A 23071-nucleotide genomic window follows, 5' to 3' on the forward strand; every position below is an offset into this window, starting at 1 on the left:
GGCTAGCTGATAGCCTAGGACCGGCCTGGACATTCGGACACAGAGGAAGAGGAGTGTCAGAGGGTGCGGTAGTGAATAGGGCGAAAGGGAGGTGTCGGGCGGGCACAGAGTGTGATTCTCAGGGAAGAGCAGCGCAGATGGGGGAAGGTTTATTGCCCATGCATAAGACAGAGAGCGGTGGTGACCAGTGCCTGGGGGAGATGCTTACGAGGGTGAGGAGCCATGCTACGAATCGACAGCGTGCAGAGAGTGGGTCTGGTCAAGACATCTAAAATGGCTGCCGTGCACGACAAAAGTGTGGCATTTCAAAAAAGGCAAGATGGCGCAGACAATGTTTTTCAACACTTCCTCATTTCCTTCGAATCGAACGTTAACAGACGTTGGGGCATATTACCAAAGTTAAGCGATATTTATCGCTAACGATGCTTACCAACCAATTTTTTACCACTAAGCATCGTCAGAAATTATCGAAGATAAACCTTACTATTATCAAGGTTTATCGCAAATGCGATAATAAACGGCCGCAATGCATGAATATCGCTAAAAACTCAGCGATATTCATGCATTACCGAGCTAATACTCTTAGCCATGTTATCCACCTCCCATTGGATAACATGGCTAAGAACTGCTCAGGGCAGGTGTTACTTTTTGGAGATATTCGCGCTTAGCGCGAATATCTCCAAAAGTTGGTAATAGGAGATAGATATCTTGCATGTTGTAATGCAAGTTATTGTGGTATATGGAACTCATACCATAATCTCTCAGGAAAGCAGAAACTGATCCTTTTGGGACCGCCTAAAAAGGCCTAGGGGGTGAGGAGTACTCTACTTTGCCCCCTTTTCACGTTCCGAACTATTTTATTTTACTCTCTTCTGTAATTACACAAAATACCAGCGATAAGATGCATCGGAGACACACACTGAGAGAAAGGAGGCCGGAGATGAAGAAGACATGTCAAATACACATTGGAGATAATATAGTGGCAGAAGGGAAGTAAATATGAGTAAACTTACCATGTAACATAAAAATGTTGCACTCTATACTATAAGTCTCATTTTATACTACAATCACTTCGCTACAACCTCATAAATTAAAAATAAAAATAAATAATGTCTCAAACAATTTTTGATTTCTAAATATAAATTTATTCTTCAGAATTTTCTAAATTTGAAACAACTAGTAACATGTCCTCATCAGTAATTTCCTCTTCAATCATCTCATCTGGAATCTCCTCATTAAAAGTCTGCAATGATGATTCTTGTAACTCTATGGTCTCCAAACACTCGATAAATTCGCCATCAAGAGATTGATCAAAAAAATCATTCAAGTCATCTCCTCCTTCTGACAATATTTCATTATTGGTGCTGTCCATTTCAATCAATGTAGTGGAATCATTCAAGTCATCTCCTCGTGACAATATTTCATTATTGGTGCTCTCAATTTCAATCAATGTAGTGGAATCATTCAAGTCATCTCCTCCTTGTGACAATATTTCATTATTGGTGCTGTCCATTTCAATCAATCTAATGGAATCATACAAGCCATCTCCTCCTTGTGACAATATTTCATTATTGGTGCTCTCAATTTCAATCAATGTAGTGGAATCATTCAAGTCATCTCCTTGTGACAATATTTCATTCTTGGTGCTGTCCATTTCAATCAATCTAATGGAATCATACAAGTCATGTCCTCCTTGTGACAATATTTCATTATTGGTGCTCTCAATTTCAATCAATGTAGTGGACAATTCAAAAGAAATTGCCACGGTCTCTTCATTGTGAGCCATTTTATTTTGAAATTGCTTGCTGTAAATTGCAGAAAAAAATAATCACTTTCATTTATCGTTTTTAGTAATACATAATATAAAACTAACTTCATCAAGTATTTAGTATAACAGAAGGACTGCAAATAAATAACAGAAAACATTTTTCAAATTATCTTCAAGTGTACAACATAGTTCCCCTTACAAATTAACAACTCACCTTTTTAAAAGTAGCAGAAGTGTTAGTACTGTGTAAATCAAACACCAGAAATTCACCACCAAAAATTCCTCACAAATGTACCTCAGACAGTAGTATCACAAAATGGCTGTGGTTTCCTCTCATTTGACATATATACATAACCAATTAACTTTCATCACACACAAATACAAAACCAAAGTAACATTTTAATTGGTTCTAAATTTCAACACTTTCAAATGTGTTTTCCCCATGCAATTTTCCATAGGACATTTACATACGTCTACAGCCTGAATGGCTGAACGGAATTACACCAAACTTGGCAAAATGGTACATCAAACCTAAGAGGTCAGGAAGGATCTACTATGCCCCCTTATGGTCATTTCCCCCTTCGCTTTGGCCTCCTCTTGTCTCTCAATCCTACCGAGGGACAAGATGGCGGCCGCTACGGACTGTTTGGAATGTTGACAGACGCCGGAGAACCAATCAGCTTCGCAAAGCTCCGTAACGCGAAAAGTACGCGAAGCGGAGCGCTGTTACAGATATATATCTTTTTTTCAACGTTAATTTCTCAAAATCCACTGGAGCACATATATTGAGACCTAGCAAAGGCACATCGGGCTACCAGTCCCTAATATTTTGCCAAGTTTCGTGCAAATCCATTCAGCCGTTCGATTATTATTATTTTGGTTTTTTTTTGCCCCGCGGGGCCCTTTTAAAACCTCCACATCAAACCTAGGGGGTCAGCGAGGATCTACTATGCCCCCTTATAGTTATTTCCCCCTTTGTTTTGACCTCCTCTTGTCTCTCGATCCTACCGAGAGACAAGATGGCGGCCGCTACGGACTGTTTGGAATGTTGACAGACGCCGGAGAACCAATCAGCTTCGCTTCACAAAGCTCCGTTGCGCGAAAAGTCCGCGAACCAGAGCGCTAACCGGTCCGCTGTTACAGATATATATCTTTTTTTAAACGTTAATTTCTCAAAATCCACTGGAGCACATATATTGAGACCTACAAAAGGCACATCGGGCTACCAGTCCCTACAATTTTGCCAAGTTTCGTGCAAATCCATTCAGCCGTTCGGGCTAAAAGTGAGGCCAACCGCCCTATGGAAAACTCAATGTTAAAAACACGTTTTGGGACCCCCCTTTTTTCTCGGCCCCCACTGGACGAACCCCCCCCAAATTTTCAAGGGCTGCTCAGAAACAAAATGTGCCATTTTCCTGAAAATTTCAGCCGATTCCGTCCACAAACGCCAAAGTTATTAGACATAGAATTTTCAAAAAACCCATAGAGAAAAAATCCTAACTATATATACCTACTGGCGACCGCCAGTAGGTAATATATATATATATATATATCTCGAAGTCCACAGTCCTGCAGCGCCACGAACCCCAGCGCAAAATCAGGTACAGACCACAACGAAGGGAGAGAGTTGAAATAAGTGCTTTAATCCAAAATGGGCAGCAGCATACATATATATATATATACATACACCTTAATTAGTGCTACGTACTTGAAACAAAGTAGAAGCTTCTTAAATGTAGTAGACCTTCTATAATACAACATATATATATATATATATATACATATATATATGCATATATATGTTATATATGTGTATATAAATATATTGGTTTTTCACTAAAAAACAAAGGTATAGAGATGGTATAGTTAGGAATTAGCATTTAAACAACCTTAGAAATTCACAAACAAAATCACAGGTTTCAGGAATGTTATAGTTAGGCTGACATTTCACTCATACAAAACCAGAGAAATTCTGCAGTTACAGTTAGCTGAGCTAACTATAACTCGCACCCCCGCAATCCACATATTTCATCACTCATGACATGGTCAGTGACATCACTGTGAAATGTCAGCCTAACTATAATATTCCCGTAATCTTTGTTTTTTCATTGAATTTCAAAGGTTTTTTTTAATTCTGTTTCCCAACTATAACATCCCTGTAACCCTTGGCTCTATAAGTAATTGTTTAAGGTTTTTTAAATTCTATTTCCTAACTATAAAATCCAGTGTGAGTGGGTGTGCAAGTCTTTGAGTGGGTCTTTGACTGGCTGCATCCGTGTCTGAGTGGGTCTGTAAGTGGATGTCTGAGTCTTTGAATGGGTCTTTGACTGGGTGCATCAGTTTCTGAGTGGGTGAGTGACTCTATGAGTGGATGCATGAGTCTCTGGGTGGATCAGTGAGTGGGTGTGTCAGTGTCTGAGTGGATGAGGAAGAAATGCGTTACTTACCTGTAACTGCAGTTATCCAGTATTGGTATCTTTCATAGATTCACATGCCTGAATCATTCCCCATCGTCGGGGTGGGAGTCCCCGGTATATAAAAAGAGTAATGTCATATAGACATATACATAGTAATAGGCCAGAGGCCTCTCATTAGTAGCATATCCATGTCCTTTTGTAAAAAGGACCAAACTTTGGCTAAGAGCCAATCAGCTATCACCACCCTCTAGAACCTTCCTGGAATGAGCCATAGTCCCTCAGATTTTCGTAAGCACAGTGCTAAGTAGTACCTACTGAGAGAACCAAGGTGAGCCCTTCCAGGGGAGGTGGGTGGGTTGCATGTGAATCTATGAAAGATACCAATAATGGATAACTGCAGTTACAGGTAAGTAACGCATTTCTTATCCAGTATTAGGGGTATCTTTCATAGATTCACATGCCTCAATCAGAGTAGCAAGCAAACACCAGCACATTTCGAATGGTACAACATGTACAATCACTCGATAATAACATATCAATTGTGAAATATAAAAAGTAACAAAATACCATATAAAAAAGAAATGTGCAATTAGACAGTAGGAAGGAGGGATGAAAGAGAGAAGGCTCACCTCTAGTGAAATAGATGACGGAGCACAGCTTGTCCTACTGCTGCATCTTTCATAAGTTCAGTATCCAAGCAGTAGTGCCTGGTGAACGTATGCGGCGTCTTCCATGTCGCCGCTCTGCATATGTCAATGACGGGTACTCCCGCAAAGAGCGCCATTGAGGTAGAGATCCAACGTGAAATGCTCTGCTTAGTCAATGGAAGACCATTTCTGGGTCTGCTAAAGGCAACAAAGAGTTGGTTGAATTTCCTAAAGTGTTCTGTTCTGTGGATGTAGAACTTCAGACAACATTTGAGGTCTAGAGAGTGGAGAGACCTCTCGGCTGCGGAAAGTGGATTTGGGAAGAAAGTTCGCAAGACTATAGGTTCATTAAGGTGGAAGTTAGATGGGACCTTAGGAATGAACTTAGGGTTAGTCCTTAGAATCACTCTGTCCTGTTTGAACTGTAGGAAAGGGTCTTGAATGGAGAAGGTTTGGAGTTCACTCACTCGCCTTGCCGATGTAAACGCTAGTAGGAGAGCGGTTTTCCAGGAAAGGTATTTGATGTCAGCTCTGTGAATTGGCTCGAAGGGATGTTACATCAATTGAGCAAGAACAATGTTCATCTGCCAGGTGGGTGGTAAAGTCCTCACCGGAAGGAACGTCCTGAACAGGCCTTTCAGAAATTGTTTAACAAGTCTGCTGGACCGAAGGGAAGCACCAGAGGAGGAACGTCTGAAACGTGATATAGAATAGAATAGAATAGATGTCAACTTGTAAAGCGTGTTTTGCTGCCCGGAGGCGTCCAAGCGCTGGAGAAACCAGAACCTACCAGAGAACAGAGGGGGAGGAAACTAGGGTTAAAGGGGGGAATTAAAAAGGAAGGTCTTTAATTGTTTACGAAACACAGAAAGGTTGGGATTGGCTCTGAGATGCAGTGGCAGGATGTTCCAAGTTCTGGACGCATTGTAGGCGAACGTCCTGCCGCCTGATCTGGATCTTTTTATTCTCAGAGCCACTGCTAGAAAGGTCTGGCTGGAGCCAAGGCTTCTGTTGGGAATGTAGTGAGTAACTAGGTCGCGGGTAATGCTGGGGCCTGTGTCCCAGAAAGCTTGATGGGCTATGCACATTGCCTTAAAAAGAACTCTCTGCTGAACCGGTAGCCAGTGAAGGCTGACCAGTCCGGCCCTCACTGATTGTCTACGAGGGATCTTGAGCAGTAAACGCGCTGCGCAGTTCTGCACTATCTGCAGTCTGCGCAGGGTGTACTCTGGGGCACCGAGATAGAGCACATTGTTAAAATCAAGGCGCGAGTGTATAAGACCTTGTATAGCTACCTGTTTGGCTTCCATGGGAAGGAGGGGAAAGATTTTATTTAACATCCTCATGATGCCAAAACAGGTGGCAGATAGTTTTGTGGCCTGAACGTTGAAGGACAGAGATCTGTCCAGCCACACTCCAAGACTCTTTTTGGGGGCTGGAGGGGGACCCAGACACGGAGGCCACAAGGAAGGGGGGAGGCCAAGATCTGAGGGGCCTAGGAGCATCAGCCCCGTTTTGTCCCCATTCAGCTTGAGGGATGATGAGGACATCCAAGTCTTCACCTCCTCTAGGCATTCTCTAAGCCCACCTGTCGCCACCAGGCCGGCTTGTCTCCTGCGCCAGTGAGACCACCAGCTGCGTGTCGTCCGCATAAGAGATGATCTTAACCCCGAATGGGCGGACGACCTCAGCCAGTGGCATCATATACAGGTTGAAGAGTGCGGGGCTCAGAGAGGAGCCCTGCGGAACTCCGCACTGCTAGAGGACACGGACTCACCCTCAAAGACTCTAAAGGATCTGTCCTCCAGAAAGGACTTAAACCCTAACCAGGCTTTGTCCTTAATCCCGGCGCAGAGTAGACGGTCCAGTAGGGTGTCATGACTGACCGTGTCAAATGCCGCGCTTAGATCAAGGTGGATCACTGCCACTGATCCTCCTTGATCCAGGATTTTTCTAGCTTCCTCGGTGACCATGAGGAGAGTGGTCTCAGTCCCGTGTTTCGGTCTAAAGCCTGTCTGGGTGGGGTCTAGTAAGTGATGATTTTCCAGGAAGTTCACTAGTTGTTGATTGATATGTTTTTCTAAGACCTTGCTCACCCATGGGAGTAGGGAGATGGGACGGTAGTTACCCAAGTCAGACGGGTCCAAATTGGGTTTCTTGAGTAACGACCTGACCATAGCCTGTTTCCAGATGGTCGGAACAGTGCTGGAGGTGATGGAAGCATTTAGTACCTCCCTAATAATAGGCAAGGTGATCTGGGAGGCAGCCATTATTATGTCAGGTGGAGCAGGATCGTCCGGTGAGCCGGATTTGACACTGTGCGCTAGTGATTCAAGGGTAGTGGGATCTAGTAGGGAAAAATGGGTCAGGGTGGGTTGAGGAAGATAGGGGGGGGAGCCGGGGGGTTGTCCGGTTGGATTGAGGAGTTGATCTTTTTAGGGGGAAAGGCCGAGTAAATAGTGTTTACTTTCTGATAGAAGAACTCAGCAACGTTATTGCAATGAGTGACGGATTTTTCTGCATGCAGCGCAGGGGAGGGATTCGTTAGCTTTTTGACGATCTGGAAAATCTCCTTAGGTTTAGACTTGGCCCGCAATATTCTATCGGAGAAATAGGTGGCCTGGGCTGCTTTTATTTGAGCTTTGTACTCGCCGATAGATTCTCGGTAGCGGGTTTTATTGTCTGCCGAGTCATCTAAACGCCAGCGTCTTTCCGACCTTCTACATAGACGTTTCTTGTCCCTGAGAGCCTGCATGTACCAAGGGGCAGTTTTGTGGGAGCGCTTCAGCGTCGTCTTGCTCATTGGGAGAGTTGCGTCAAGGGTTTGAGTGACCCAGTTGACATAGGCCTGATTTGCTAGGACAGGATCCTCCTGATCACGGGGTTGAGAGCTGGCAAGTTTGATAGACCAGTTATCAACCTCGAGACGGGACCAGGCTCGCCTGAGCCTAGAAGTAGGGGCGGAAGACGCTGGTTTGAGCGATGTCCAGCTGATAGGGACCAGGAAGTGGTCTGTCCAAGGCAGATTAATGGGCCGGCTAAGAGATCGGGACAGTTGCTGAAAACAGGGTCCAGCAGGTGGCCTTTAACGTGAGTAGGGGTAGTGACACGTTGGGTGAGTTGCAGGGCTGCTAGATCGTCTGCCAAGGTGGCGGCTGTGTGGTCAGAAGGGGAGTCAAAATGAAGATTAAAGTCGCCTAGCAGAGTAAAATTAGAGGTGGTGCTGACTCTATCGGCTACACTTGAGGGTAGTTTTTCATGGAACTACTTCGAGGGGCCGGGAGGGCGGTAAATAAGAGTACCTGAGAAGCAACTGTTGGGCGAGAGTTCGATGTTAAAGCCAAGACTCTCACAGTCCGGGATGGTTTCAGAGGCGACTCGGCAGTGATATTGTTCCTTATAAATGATGGCCAGGCCTCCTCCTCTCCCTTTAGGTTGGTCTTGCCGTGTGATTTGGAAACCTGACGGGAGAGCATCCACCACAGCGGGACCGGACTCAGAGGTAAGCCAGGTTTCTGTCAGGAACAATATGTCAGGAGTGTGTTCCTCTAATAAAAGTGCCATTTCAGCGCTGTGCTTTGGCAGGCAGCGACAGTTCAGTAGGAACATGCGAAAGTCATGTGTGGGTTCAGGGCTAGGTTTGGGCTTAAGGGGGAGAAGGCAGTTGGGGCAGATTTGTGGCAGAGCATCGGCGTAAAAAATATGCTGAGTGCAAAAGCTGGCAGAGGGCCTAAGGCCATAGAGGGTTTCCATGTTGTAGCATCTGTGCTCTAATGGCTGAGATGCAGGGGAGGTGGCCCAGGGCCCGGACTCGGCGCGGACGAGCGCAGACGAGCTTGCCTTATGCGCGCCTTCGGCGCGCAATCGTCGCACCCGCTGCGCTCGTCCGCTGCGCTTCCGGAACATGCACATTTTTGTAATGAGGGGACAATGCAAGGGGCGAAGTGGGCGTGTCCCAGTCAGGGCGAGGGGAATGGAGTTGGCGGGAAAATGGCGATTTCGCCCTTACCAGCGCTCGTTTTTCAGCAGGAAAGGGTGCCTGCACACTGTAGTCGTGTGACATGGAAGGTGAGTGATTTTAAAAGCAAAGTGAAATTTTACAATTTTAAAACAAAAAGAAATGCTCAGTCTTTCTTGCTACTCCCGGCTGTGCCTCAGGAGGGATCAAAGTTATCTAAGCACTAGTAACTCAGCGCGTTTTTTTATAACTTTGAAGAGGGGGGCGTGGCCTCTAAGTGGGCGTGTCCCAGTCAGGGCAAGGGGAGTGGAGTTGGCGGGAAAACGGCGATTTCGCCCTTACCAGCGCTCCTTTTTCAGCAGGAAAGGGTACCTGCACACTGTAGTCGTGTGACAGGGAAGGTGAGTGGTTTTAAAAGCAAAGTGAAATTGTACAATTTTAAAACAAAAAGAAATGCTCAGTCTTTCTTGCTACTCCCGGCTGTGCCTCAGGAGGGATCAAAGTTATCTAAGCACTAGTAACTCAGCGCGTTTTTTATAACTTTGAAGAGGGGGGCGTGGCCTCGAAGTAGGCGTGTCCCAGTCAGGGCGAGGGGAATGGAGTTGGCGGGAAAACGGCGATTTCGCCCTTACCAGCGCTCGTTTTTCAGCAGGAAAGGGTGCCTGCACACTGTAGTCGTGTGACAGGGAAGGTGAGTGATTTTAAAAGCAAAGTGAAATTTTACAATTTTAAAACAAAAAGAAATGCTCAGTCTTTCTTGCTACTCCCGGCTGTGCCTCAGGAGGGATCAAAGTCTCAGGAGGGATAAAGTTATATGGCCGCCAGGTGAACTTTTAGTGAAGCCTGGGCCAGCCCTGAGTTTGCCAAATGAAGAAGGTAAGGCAGAATTTGTGCAGGTGACGAAGAAAAAGGGTGTATGTTGTTTGCTTCACACCATATACAGAACCTTTTCCATTTCAGGGAATACGTCTTGTTGGTACTGTCGGCCCGAGCACGGGCTAAGACCACTCTGCATTCCTGAGGAATGTCTAAGTTTTGGAATTCTCTGTACTCAGGAGCCAAGCCGATAATTTGAGAGATGCTGGATCCGGATGCAGGACTTGCCCGTGGTTCATCGTGAGGAGAGTTGGGCATGGTTTGAATGGGATCGGCGGTTCCAGCGATAGGAGATGAAGCTCTGTAAACCAGTGTTGGCGCGGCCACGCTGGGGCTATCAAGATCAGGGTGCAATCCTCCACATTCAGTTTCCTGAGGACCCTGGGAATCAGGGGAAATGGAGGAAATGCGTATGCAAAGACGTTGCACCATGGGATCGAAAATGCATTCCCTAGAGGTCCCCTCTGGGGATGCCAGCTTGCGTAATGTTGGCATTTTGAGTTGTGTTTGGTTGCGAACAGGTCCAATGAGGCCTGCCCCATCGGGAGAATATGGAGTTGAGAAGCTGTTGGTCTAACTCCCACTCGTGGCATACAGAGCGTTGTCTGCTCATTGAGTCTGCCAGGACATTGTCCGTTCCGGGGACGTATTCTGCCCGAAGGGAAATGTTGTTTAGAAGTAGCCAGTTCCAAATCTTATGAGATTCTTGAGACAACGTCAGAGAGCGAGTCCCCCCTTGCTTGTTTATATAGTGCATTGTGGTGGTGTTGTCAGTTCTCACAAGCACTGGGGAATCTTTGATCCGTGGCAGGAAAGCTCGAAGCGCCAGGTAAACTGCTCTTAACTCGAGAAGGTTTATGTGCAGTTGTCTCTCTGTAGGGGACCACTGCCCGTTGATCTGGAGTTCCTGAAGGAACGCACCCCATCCTTCTAAGGACGCATCTGTGGTTATCACATGTGGTGAAACTGGAAGTAGGAAAGGTAGACCCTGCATAAGATTCTGTGGGCGAATCCACCAATGTAGAACTTGGACCATGGGAGGAGTCACTCGGATTACATCGTCGAATGATCCTGTACATTGGATCCATTGAGCGGATAGCGCCACCTGCAGGGGACGCATATGAAGGCGGCAGTGTGGAACTAACAGGATGTTCGAGGACATCATCCCTAGCAGGGACTTGTACAGGGGCACCGTGATGGTATTTTTGGCTTGTATCCGGGCGGCCAAAGACATCAGCTTGGATTGACGTTTCTGTGAAGGGAATGCCTTCTTCTGAGCTCTATCTAGGACAGCGCCTAGGAAAGTGAGATGCCGGGAAGGCTGAAGGATGGATTTATCTTGATTGAGAGTAAGGCCCAGGTTGTTGAAAAGTTATAGACAGGCGTTGGAGGACTTGGTCACGCCTGCGAAAGTAGGTGCCTTGACGAGCCAGTCGTCTAAGTACGGGAAGACTTGGTGATGTTGTTGCCGGAGGTACGCTGCTACTGGAGACAGGCATTTTGTAAAAATACGTGGTGCCGACTTCAGGCCGAAGGGCAATACCCGAAACTGGTAGTGTTTGCCAGCCACAGTGAACCTGAGGTATTGCTTGTGGTTCCTGTGGATCGGTATATGAAAGTAAGTGTCTTGAAGGTCTAAAGACACCATGAAGTCGTTCACATTGAGGAGTTGCTGTACCTCCTAGATGGACACCATACGGAATGACTGTTTTTTTTAGGTATTTGTTGAGATCTCTTAAGTCCAATATAGGTCTCCATTTTTTCTCCTTCTTTCGAATTAAGAAGAATCAGGTGTAGAACCCCTTGCCCTTCTGACCACGGGGGACTCTTTCTATCGCTCCTTTCTGGAGCATTAGGGAGAGCTCCAATTGCAGTAGGTGTAGATTCTTGTGTAGCATTGGGCGTGAAGGATTTTGAGGCGGAGTTTCCACGAACTCCAGAGAGTGTCCGAATTGAACAAGTTGGAGGACCCACCGATCCGTTGTAATCTGTCTCCAATTTTGTAGGAAGGATGAAATTCTTCCTCCAACTTTGCAAGGCAGAGAAGAAGCGGAGACCTGTGGCAGAGAGAAGTCATTGTCTTCTGGCTGTGTCCTTCTTTCCTCCTCGACCACAAAAGGAAGACTTATTGTAGGACGACTGTTGTTGTTGTTGTCTCTGTTGATACTGGTGTTTGTACTGCTGATTTGAGCTGTATGAGGATCTGTACCCTTGAAAATCACCTCTTGTTGATTGACCTCTCCCTCTGGAGTCCCGAAAGGGAGGATTTTTATACTGAAGGGTACCCAGTGCTTTTGCTGTATCAGTATCTTTTTGGATACCTTTAGCATTTCATCAATGTGTGGTCCAAACAGAAGTTGGTCATCATACGGCATGTCTAGCACTTTAGTCTGCACTTCAGGACGGAAAGACGTTGCTTTGAGCCAACCTTGTCGCCTCAGGACCGCAGCTCCCGCTAGCTGACGGAACCCCGTGGATGTGATATCCATCGCAATATCAATCATCTCAGAGGCTGAAAGTTCGCCTTCTAAGAGAATCTTTTTTGCTTCTTCCTTCTCTTCCTCTGACAGTGATCCCAAATATGGGGCGATATCAGCCCACATTTGACGGTTGTAGCGTCCTAACAGTGCCATAGAGTTTGAAGCACGCACTGTTAGTGCTGACATAGAAGAAAACCGCTTTCCGATGTTGTCAAGTTTTCGTCCTTCTTCATTTGGTGGCGCAGTCAGCGCAGCAGATGGATTTTTAGATTTGCGCTGCGCTGCCGGAGTAATGACCGAGTCCGGCTTGGGATGGCCAGTAAGGCAAGCTGGAGCCGTGTTTGGAGCCCTATATTTTTTGTCCAGTCTGGGCAGAACTGGGGGCAAAGATGAAGGGTTTTGCATGATTTTAACCCCTTGGTCCCAAATGTATTCAATGATAGGAATGGACCGTACAGTCTTTTTGAATGGTTCCTTAAAATCGTAAAGGAAGCAGTCTTGTTGTTCTGTAGTCATTTGAATTTTAAAACACAATGCCACCCTTTCCAAGATATTATGGAATCCTCCAATGTCTTCCGGGGGCGAGTCCGCTTGCGTTGGTACAGGGGATACTGGACGTGGAATGACGTAGTCATTGCATTCGTCATGTGAGTCCTGGAGTTCCCCTTCCTCTTGCTGTTGCTCTTCTTCTTCTTCATCATCTGAGGATGGTGGAGGACGCGAAGGAGCAGGATATGGCTGAAGCACTAGAGGTGGAGGCCGAGGTCTAGGTGGAGGTGACACTACTGGCGGTGGAGGAGGAGTGGAGGGAAACCTTTGTTTGTAGTCCGCAATCAAGAATTGCAGATCTGTCACTATGGAAGCGGGAAGACACACCATAGGTCGTGGAGGAGGAGGAGGCTGGTATTCCTCCTGGCATTCCACTTCGTCCTGTTCCTGGTCTTCACACTCTGAAATGTCATGGTATTTTACGTGCAGTTGTGATGGACTGGTTGCCTTTTGGAACATAGAGCCCTCTTCAGAGTCTTCAGTGTCCAGTAGATGAGCAGGTGGTAGTGCCTGGACTCTGCTCGGAGAGGTCAATTCCGGCGTCAGAGTACGCTTAGTAACCTTAAAGTGCGTGTATGTATACTTCAAGGTCGGAGACTCTATCGTCATCGATTTTGTCGACGGGGTGGTTATCGACGGAGGAACGTCAACAGTCAATCCAGATGCCGTCGTCGACGATGTCGTCGTCAATGACGATGTTGTCGACAGTTGCGTCGTCGACGGTGATTTTTTCGTCGACAGCTTCTTCGACGTTGGTGTCGACGTCGATGGTCTCGTCGACGACTTCGTCGACGATATAGTTGTCGACGTCGATGGAGCCTTTGTCGTCGTCGAGGAGGTTTTCGTCGACGACGATGATGATTTCGTTGAGGACGATGGAGCTTTCGTCGACGGCGACAATTTTGACTTCGTCGAGGTTGAAGAGCTCGTCGACGGTGGCGTCGTCGATGATTTCTTGATCATAATGATAGAAGAAACAGACTTACCCGTCGTTGACGAGGATGTAGTGGATGTCGACGTGGATGACAAGGATGACGCCACCGACGTGGAGATAGTTGCTGTCGACGTTGTCACAGGCAGAGCTGAAGACGTCGTGAAAGGTCTCTTGAAGGTAGGAGTAGAATCCTGAAGAGAAACCTTCACAGCCACGGCCTTTGAATGAACATCTGAAGACTTGGGCGTCTTCTTCTGAGGTGGCTCCAAAGATGGTCCTGGGGATGTCATTCTAGGCCTTTTAGGAGAGGAATATGCACTCCTGATGGAACACTCACTCTCACCTGAAGAGACTGCTTGGTCCTTATATTTCAGTCTCTGAAGCCATATCAACAGGTGTCCCTCTCTGTCTTTGAGAGTTTTAGCAGAAAAAGTGAGGCAGACTTTACAATCCTTAGCGGAGTGGTCTGGGTAGAGACAATAAAGGCAGTCCTCATGCCTGTCATCTACGTGCAGCCTCTTTTTGCCACAAGAGGCACAAGGTCTAAAAAGCCCCTTCTTTGGAGTATCAGCCATGGTGAACTGAAAAACCCCTCACAGAGAAAAAATTCAGAGAGAAAATTTGTGGAAAAATCCAGAAATACAGGAAAGCTGAGCGGAGCTCAGTGGAGACTCCCTTAGCAGGACGTGCGGTAGAAAATCTGAGGGACTAGGGCTCCTTCCAGGAAGGGTCTAGAGGGTGGTGATAGCTGATTGTCTCTTAGCCAAAGTTTGGTCCTTTTTACAAAAGGACATGGATATGTTCCTAATGAGAGGCCTCAGGCCTATTACTATGTATATGTCTATATGACATTACTCTTTTTTATATACCGGGGACTCCCACCCCGACGAAGGGGAATTATTCAGGCATGTGAATCTATGAAAGATACGCCTAATACTGGATAAGTGGGTGTATCAGTGTTTGAGTGGGTCTGTAAGTGGGTGCATCAGTCTCTGAGTGGGCCTGTGAGTGGCTGCCTGAGTCTCTCAGTGGGTCTGTGAGTGGGAGCATCAGTGTCTTAATGGGTCTGCAAGTGGGTATGTGAGTTTTTGAGTGTGTCTCTCAGTGAGTTTTTGAGTCTTTTAGTGGGTCACTAAGTGGGTCTATAAGTCTCTGAGTGAATTTATGAGTGAATGTGTTAGTGTCTCAATAACTCTTTAAAGACACTTTCCATGCACAACAAGATTTACCGGCACCATTTCTGGGGGAAATGTCATGAAGATTCATCAAACGGCACCACAGCTATAGGCAAATCAAAAAATGCTTTTCCTATGGAAACAGGGTCCTAACTATAACTACCTTTCAAAGTATTTTATTTATTTAACATTATTTTCTCTAAGGAGTTATTTTAAGTACTGGATTCCATTATTTTCTATGGAAGTGTGTTTCTATACCTGTGAGTGGCCACTCGTGGAACTAGACCTCTTCTAAAGCTATGCTGGAGTCCATTTACTTCTATTTTGGGTGCTTTTTGGCTGTAGTAACTTTGGAAATGCAGTTTGTAAAAAGCAATAGTAAATAGCAATGGGTTTACTACTTTGGGGGTGGACTGTTTGTATGTGCATGTCCCTCCCTGAACCCCTTCTAATCCTTCCTAAGCCTTTCCTATTTAGGTGTAAGAATTCCTCATTTTCAAGCCACTACCTGTTCCCTTACCATTTACTAGTAAATTGCAGGCCTATGTGTGCAGGGTTCTCCGCAGACATGGCAGAGGCCTCTGCACAGAAAAGATAGAAGTGATGTAGTTGGACGTCTTTAGGAGTAGGTTAAGGATTAGTATTTTGTATAAGTGAATAGTACTACTGAATGACTACTTCATCTATAACATAGTGCTGTTTGTGAATATGGCCCAAAGTGTTCTTTTTCCTTGTACTTAAATTACCTTGCATTTCTCTGTCAACTCTCTTTTGCTCCCCTGTGTAAACTCACTCTTTTAATCAAGCCAAAATGTATGGTTTCAGATGTATAGGTTCAGAAGGCACTCATGGGCTGCTCATATAACGCACAAATAAATTGGCCTTGATGCAGGTATATTTCACATCTATTCATAATCTGTCTTAATCTATGATATGTCGGCTCAGATTCAGATTTTTACTGCAGGCCAGAATTCTTCTTGCCTGGAAAAAAGCTATGTGAATCGGTCACAGATCTACTTATCTGTAGATCTACATTAGAGACACTGACTCAAGGAATCACTGGTGATTGAGCGATTGACTATCCATCAGAGAATTTATGGGGGTAATGGTGTTTATCGCTGAATAGATGACAGTGTCTGCAGCAAATTGCTATTGATTGGTGGCATTTTTTTTATAAAAACAGAATTGAAAAACATGGTCAAATGTATGACAGCCTTAAGTTATGCATTCACAATATGTAGTGATCTGTGCTCACCTAGGCAGGTTGTACAATGGCGCCATCCTGAAGCAGGCAACCACTGCCCTCTTTCTTTGCTTGGACAGTAGCTTGTGCCACACTGCTTTTTTGGACCTCTGAGGATGTTCAACCTGGTGCATCAACCAACAAAAAAGGAAAAACATAGCAGCTTTATATTCCTGAAAAGTACAAACTGCATAGTGTCAGGTACTGACTTCTGTCTGATATTCTTTTCAAGAGCATAGGACCCTAAATCTTTTTACTGGTTTTGCAAGCATGGCCAAAGTTATTTAAAAACTCTGCATATTATAGGCATTATCCTCCAAAAATACAACAACGAACACTTTATAGAAATTAACCACAAAAAAATGCAGAATGGAGAAAAAGTGTAGACTTATTAAATGTATTTTATAGTTACTTCATTACAACAGGTTTCCTGCCTGTTTTCAGTTTTCTATTTTCACAGGGAAAAAAACATTGCACTCTAGCCTCAAGGCTCCCTTTTAGGACCTGACAGTGATTTATGAATTATTTTCATTCAATTATTTAACATTTTAAAAAGCAACTTTTGATTTGGAAAGCCCTAAAATAACATTTAATATAGTGGAACCAGGCATATACTTGGGTTTAAAAAGAACATCCAGGGACAGATGGTGCAATGAGAGGATAATAATTAACATATGCCATAACAGAGCAATAACGAACCTCCATAGTCCCCTTTGATCAAAGCTGCACAACCTTCTGGCTGCCCATGGAAGTTACTTGTTAAATAAACATTACAGAAGCGGATATCTTCACCAAAAGAAATAGCTCAGCAGTGGTGCGGACTTTTTTCATGTGGGGAACAGCCACTCATGAACGGTGCACAATTGGGGCTTTAGAAATGGAGTCTACGACTTCACAAGAAGCAAAGTAATTATGTGGCTCTCTCGATTGTAAAATAAAAAGTAATATAGAATATGAAGATGAACTGCAATCAGACCTCAAGGCCATTGTACCATGTAGATCACAAAGTGCACACAATGCAATAAGGCAGTGCGTTTCTGTTTCTGTCAGAGAGACTATTTTGTTACTTGCAGTTTATACGTTTAATTCATAATATAGATCAGTGAGCTATTTATTTTTCATTGAAGGGCTGCATGCAAACTGCAAGGTATAGATAACGGCCTTTTCTACTGATTTTTTACCCAGTCTTCCATTATCCTAATGTTACAAAAAGGGTTCACTTGGGTAGAAATCATTCTTATTAGTAAAGTCAACCCCCAACCATGAAGTTACAATTACAATTCTGAATTTGCGCTTCTCAAGACCAAGTACTCAAACTATACTGCCTACCAGTATGAATGACATGTGACTCCTACACCTTGTAGTTCTCTGTCTGTTTCCTATACACTGATTTACACACTTAAGATTCATTGTCTCTGTGTGTTGTGTATGTGATATAAAGTGCTCTGACACCTTACACTGGTATGAGTGATGCTATAAAACAAAAGAAATGCATGAGAGGGAGAATGATTATGGAGACTTGAGTGACACTGTTATCGGGTGGTAGTGAGAGAATCCATGGAGAAGGAGGTCATTTGAGGGCACCACCAAACATTGTCGTACTGGGCGCCATCAGTGCTAAAGGCGGCCCTGGTTCAATGCATAAGTGAATACAAGCTTTTCCTTTTAAGTTTTACTCCTGCAGCTGTCCCTAGCATGTCCTCTGCAATTTCACATCTCCCTCACCTCTCCACTGGAACCCCCTTCTCCCCTTCAGTACTGTAAGTCTGCCCTGCCACTCTCCTGCAGCTCTCTTATCCCTCTGTAAAAGTGTTCCTTCAGATTCTCTTCTCTCTTTCCTCAGTGCAGATATTTGTGAATTGTAAATGAAATAGAAGATTCTCTGCCAGAGAGGAAACCCTTTTTTTATTATTTGGTCTACATATGCTCAAGCAAGTTGGAGAACAGAATATAATACCTGATGGGCCTCTTTACAAAAAGTCACTGGCAGAAACATGAAACAGGATTAAGGCCCCAGGCAGATAAAGTTTCCTTCCCATTAACTTATTATGGGTGTGGGTATAGGGGCTTTACATTGTGGGGTAGGAGAAAACAAAAGATCATACCTGCTCCAGATGGAACAACACATTAGCTATGTCGAGAACTCGTTCCACTATCTTCTCTGGATCAGAGGTGTCTTCAGTCCGGTTTGGTAGATCTTTATACAGTGCCATCTGCCACCTGATGGCGGGATCCTCCAACTGCAGGAAATAAGATTTACAAAACAAGACAAAAAAGGACAACATATAAAATGATTGTGGTCAGTACCATAGGAATGTACCTCCCCATCTGTGAACTGACCACACCACACCTCTCCATACTGATTCAGTGCCCACAGAGAGCCCGCCCATTTCCTTTCCTATTGAAAATATTTTAAATTCTCTGCCTGACGTTTACAGAAAAATATATGGGCACCTCATTTCAACCCTTTAATGATGAACCCTGCTTACCTTGAAATTATGAGCGCAACGGCAACTACCTTTGTAAAGCCCTGTGTCGGCATCATGCCATTTTGACGCAACTTAAAACTTTCGATTGTACGTGAAAATTGTGTATAGCAAAGCTTGTTAGTTCTTTAAAAAGTAATCTCTGTCAAAAAATATCTCACAGGCAGGATCTACATGTTTCACACACATAGATGATGCTGGTGAATGAAACCTAAAGAACTTGTGATAGAGGAGTGTACAACAGGTGCTCGGAGCCCACTTCATCCCCGGTGAATTACGTGCCAGGAAAGTGTTTCAGTGCCCTAAGCCTAGTCTAAATATTACTTTTAAAGTTTAAAAAGCAAGTAAAATGAGAACAAGAGCAAGTATTTTCGTTTGTGAAAGCTTCAGCACCCATCAATAGTGAGTTCCTTGGAAGGAGATCTGCTTGCACAATACACAAAATCTCGGCTGACATCACATTCTGACTTTCTCTTCTTTCATTTGAGAGTGTCTATCCTATAAGAGAATCAAAGTGACTTCAGATTAAATAAGCCCTTTAAATCGCTGCATGAAGTTACGTCAGCAGTACCTGACTTGCGGGGGTTTTACATGCATGGCAAAATTTTAGAAGAGTTAGACACCATAGATTACAAGTATGATGAAGTATACACTTGGGCTGAAATATACAACCAGAGAAAGTGGCAACAACCAAAACCAAAAACACCTGCTAACTCATCCCAAGAAAGTTTAATATCAGAATCAGATATATCACATTCTAGACAACCGATTAATAAAACTCAACAAGCAAGTACATCATCTAGCAAACCGTCTTTTTTAGACATAAGCCCAGCAGCCAATGCACCACCCACAAGCGCACCAGGAGGGGCAGAAGAAACTGCAGCAGAAACAGCAAAAAGGACAAGGAGCCAGACAACAAAAACAACCTAGTGATTAACATCTCTTCCAAACAACTCACTATGGCACAACTGGCAGTACTAAACAAAGGAACTTCTTTTGTCCCAACGTACAAAACTAATTTACCTGAAACTGAAATAGCACTTTTCAAATTTTTCAGAACATTGAAACTACGATACTTTTTCAAAGATGCACCATCCAATCCTACAGATCAAGCAAAAATTTTCAAACCCAAAAGTACATTTTGGGCACCTTACTCACATAAAACCATCGAAACTTTTGAAAGAGCAATCATTTCTGATATTCAAAAAATCTACTTTCGGAAATCCAACAAAGGGAATCTATCCAAAGCAGAATGGAGCACTATCTCTAATCTAATTAATGACACAGAACTAACATTCCAAAGAGCCGACAAAGGAGGGGCTCTAATAATAATGGACACAAGTTTTTATGAAATGAGTGTAAATGAACATGTGAAGGATATCAATACCTACATTCCTCTAAACATGGACCCTACTGAAGAGTACCAAAAAATTCTTTTAACCATCCTTGACCATGCACTGAATTTGCAATGGATTGACGAAAAAACAAAAACATTTCTAGAAACCAAATATCCACGAAGACCCAGACTATACATGTTACCGAACATTCATAAGAATGATCGAATACCACCTTTCAGACCCATTGTGTCAGCTTGCGGGTAAACATCAGAAAGTATAGGAAAAAACGTAGACTGGCATTTGCAACCCATTGTAAAAAAAACTCAGACCTACATCAAAGATACAACAGCATTTTTAAATCTACTAAGAACCATTGTACTGGAAGACAACACTGAATACTGGTTATGTACTGTAGATGTAGTATCACTCTACACCTCAATTCCACACAACGAAGGACTAGAAGCACTAGAGTGGAACTTACTAAGAGAGGAAAATTGTGAAGCCAACAAAATCTTTCTGCTCGAATTGATGCACTTTGCCTTATACCATAGTTACTTCGAATGGCAAAACACTTTCTACAACAAATGTAATGGCACCTCAATGGGTTTTGAGGGGGATCCCTCATACGCTAACTTGTTCATGACAAAATTCGAACATGATCACATCTTGAACAACACTAATTGGACTGCAAATTTGATAACATTCAAAAGATATATCGACGACTTATTCCTGATTTGGAAGGGGGACAAAGAAAAACTTGTAACCAACATTCAGACTCTGAACCAACTGAACCCCAGAATCAAATTTACACATACCATCAATAAAAACGTTATATCATTTCTGGATGTACAAATTTTGATCACCAGATACAAACTCAAGTGCACAAAAAAAGTACAGATCGAAACTCCTGCTTACTTTACCAAAGTTTTCATCCTGAAACCTTAAAAAACCACCTACCCACATCACAATTCATCCGTTTGAAACGAATCACCTCTGATACTCAGACGCTTGAGAATTCACTGATGGAACAGCAACAACAATACCTCACAATAGGTTACCCGAAAGAAATTCTTAACGAATCGATCAAAAAAGTGGCCAAATTACCAAGAGAAAGCTTGCTGAAAGCAACTGAAAAAACTGTCGATCAGAAAACAGTATGTGTGCTGAAGTTTTCCACAGACACCAAGAAGATCAAAAAAATCATTAACCGACACTGGTCGTTAATCAAATCAGAACCGGATTTACAAAACCTATATACCTAAAAGAAATTCTGAACATTAAAAAATAAGCTAACCCACAACACAAAGGAATGGCTAAATGCCAAAATTGCATACATTGCAATAATGTAATTACAGGAAAAACCTTTATGCACCCAACTCAAGGTCATAAAATCAATTTACAGTACACAGGTACCTGCGATTCTAAAAACGTCATCTACGCCATCAAATGCCCATGTGGCAAAATATATGTTGGGCAAACAGAGCGTAAAATAAAGATAAGAATATCGGAACACAAAAGCGGCATTCGCACTAAGAATACAAAATCAGCAGTAGCCATTTATTGGCTGGACTGTAACCACCAAATAGCTCAATTAAAATTCACTATACTTGAGATACTCCCACAACGCTGCGACATGGGTCCAACTAAACAACGTTTGCAAGCAGAATTTTTTTGGATTAAGAACCTCAATACTCTTCAACCAACTGGAATTAATGATAGAATTGAAATGTCATGTTTCTTATAGACTGTTATTTATACTGCATAACACCGGGTTTAATGTGGCTGACTCTAGCCTCGATTGAATCTTGTAAATAGTAACTTTCGCATATAATTGTTTCTCATGTGCTGTTTTCTGTTGGACACTAGAGTCGTTTTAACTTTATTGCACTGCTTCTCTAATGTTTACTGTACATCATGTCTATAGTCTTTCTTCAGAATATACATCTTCTACTTTCACTCATGTTATCGGAACTCCAGACATACCATCCTTTTTCTATCTCTCACCACATGATGGAACCCCTTAACCAATCTGAACACTGTTACACCTTACCACGTGATTGGAACTTTCATTTTCCACTCCTTTCTGTCTATGCTGTAAATATGTTCCTCTGTCTCGTGTTCTGCTATCTATGAACACGTTACCAACATCTATCGCACTAACATTTCCATATTATCATGTGACCTCCGTCACATCAGAACCGATCAACCTTTCTCTAGTTCCACCACGTGATCGGAACTATTAACCAACCCGAACACCGCTATACTGCACCACGTGATCTGAACTTTGTTTCATCCCTTTTTTTCGTCAACACTGTAAATATGTTCTACGGCTTCGTTTTCACAATATTGCGTGACCTTTCGTCCCCGAACACGCCACTAATATTGATCGTACTAACATTTTTCACTTTTTCACATAATCACGTGACCTCGTCACATTCTAATAAGAATCCACCAGATAGGTTGATAAATCATTCCTTCGCTTCCGCGTTCGGACCGCCGGCACTACACCTCACGCTTGTTACTAACAGTAAGTCTCTTGCCTTGCACGCTATTTCTCGCACAGTGAGGTCTTCACGTAGCACTTAGACTCTAGGTCCTTTCAGCTGATCTACAATCTATTCTTATACTATTTTGGAACCTATTGTGTGTTTTCACTTGTTTTAACATAAATTTAGAGTGATCATTTTTTCTGCATCATTTAATAAGGGAAGGGTATTGAAACAGTTTTTCAGTTGAGTAAAACACAGTATATTTCCTTTTGAAATTTATGAATAATTTTCCTTTTGAATGCTAAGGTCTTGTATGTTTCCTTTTCCAATAGGCCCCTGACGAAGGGTTTCATGTACAACCAGAAATGCATTGGGCATCATGTAATATTTTGGAGTTTTCATGAATTTAATAAATAACCCAATGGAATTGATTTCAACTTAAAATGAATCTTCTCATGAATAAAAACAATCATCAAGTACCTAACGTTTTGAAAAAGCCTTTTTTATGAAAACAAGATTGAAAAATTGTTTAACGTAAGGAGAAACCATTCAGGTTTCAGGTTAAAGGAGCGCACCCTTTGTGATCATGTGACCACATTTTCTACTAACATTTTAGAAGAGGCATGAAAGAGAATATTTTAGATTGTATTTCCCACTTTGGCTTCTATTGAAGTGGAAGCAATATCAATTGGGAGACAGGCAAAATGAAATC

General features: G+C 43.4%; 1 protein-coding gene across 1 annotated transcript in view; it reads right to left on the reverse strand.

The window, feature by feature from the left end:
- The window catches only part of RYR2 (ryanodine receptor 2), a 3071198-nt gene that overhangs the window by 790443 nt on the left and 2257684 nt on the right, over positions 1-23071 (reverse strand). Inside the window, exons 70-71 of the mRNA XM_078648003.1 lie at positions 18153-18287; positions 16060-16172 (exon numbers count right to left, since the gene is read on the reverse strand). Of these exons, the coding sequence (XP_078504129.1) occupies positions 16060-16172; positions 18153-18287 (248 nt within the window). The remainder of the gene's footprint in view (positions 1-16059; positions 16173-18152; positions 18288-23071) is intronic.

Source organism: Lissotriton helveticus, chromosome 6, assembly GCF_964261635.1.
Source record: "Lissotriton helveticus chromosome 6, aLisHel1.1, whole genome shotgun sequence".
Classification (NCBI taxonomy): Eukaryota; Metazoa; Chordata; class Amphibia; order Caudata; family Salamandridae; genus Lissotriton; species Lissotriton helveticus.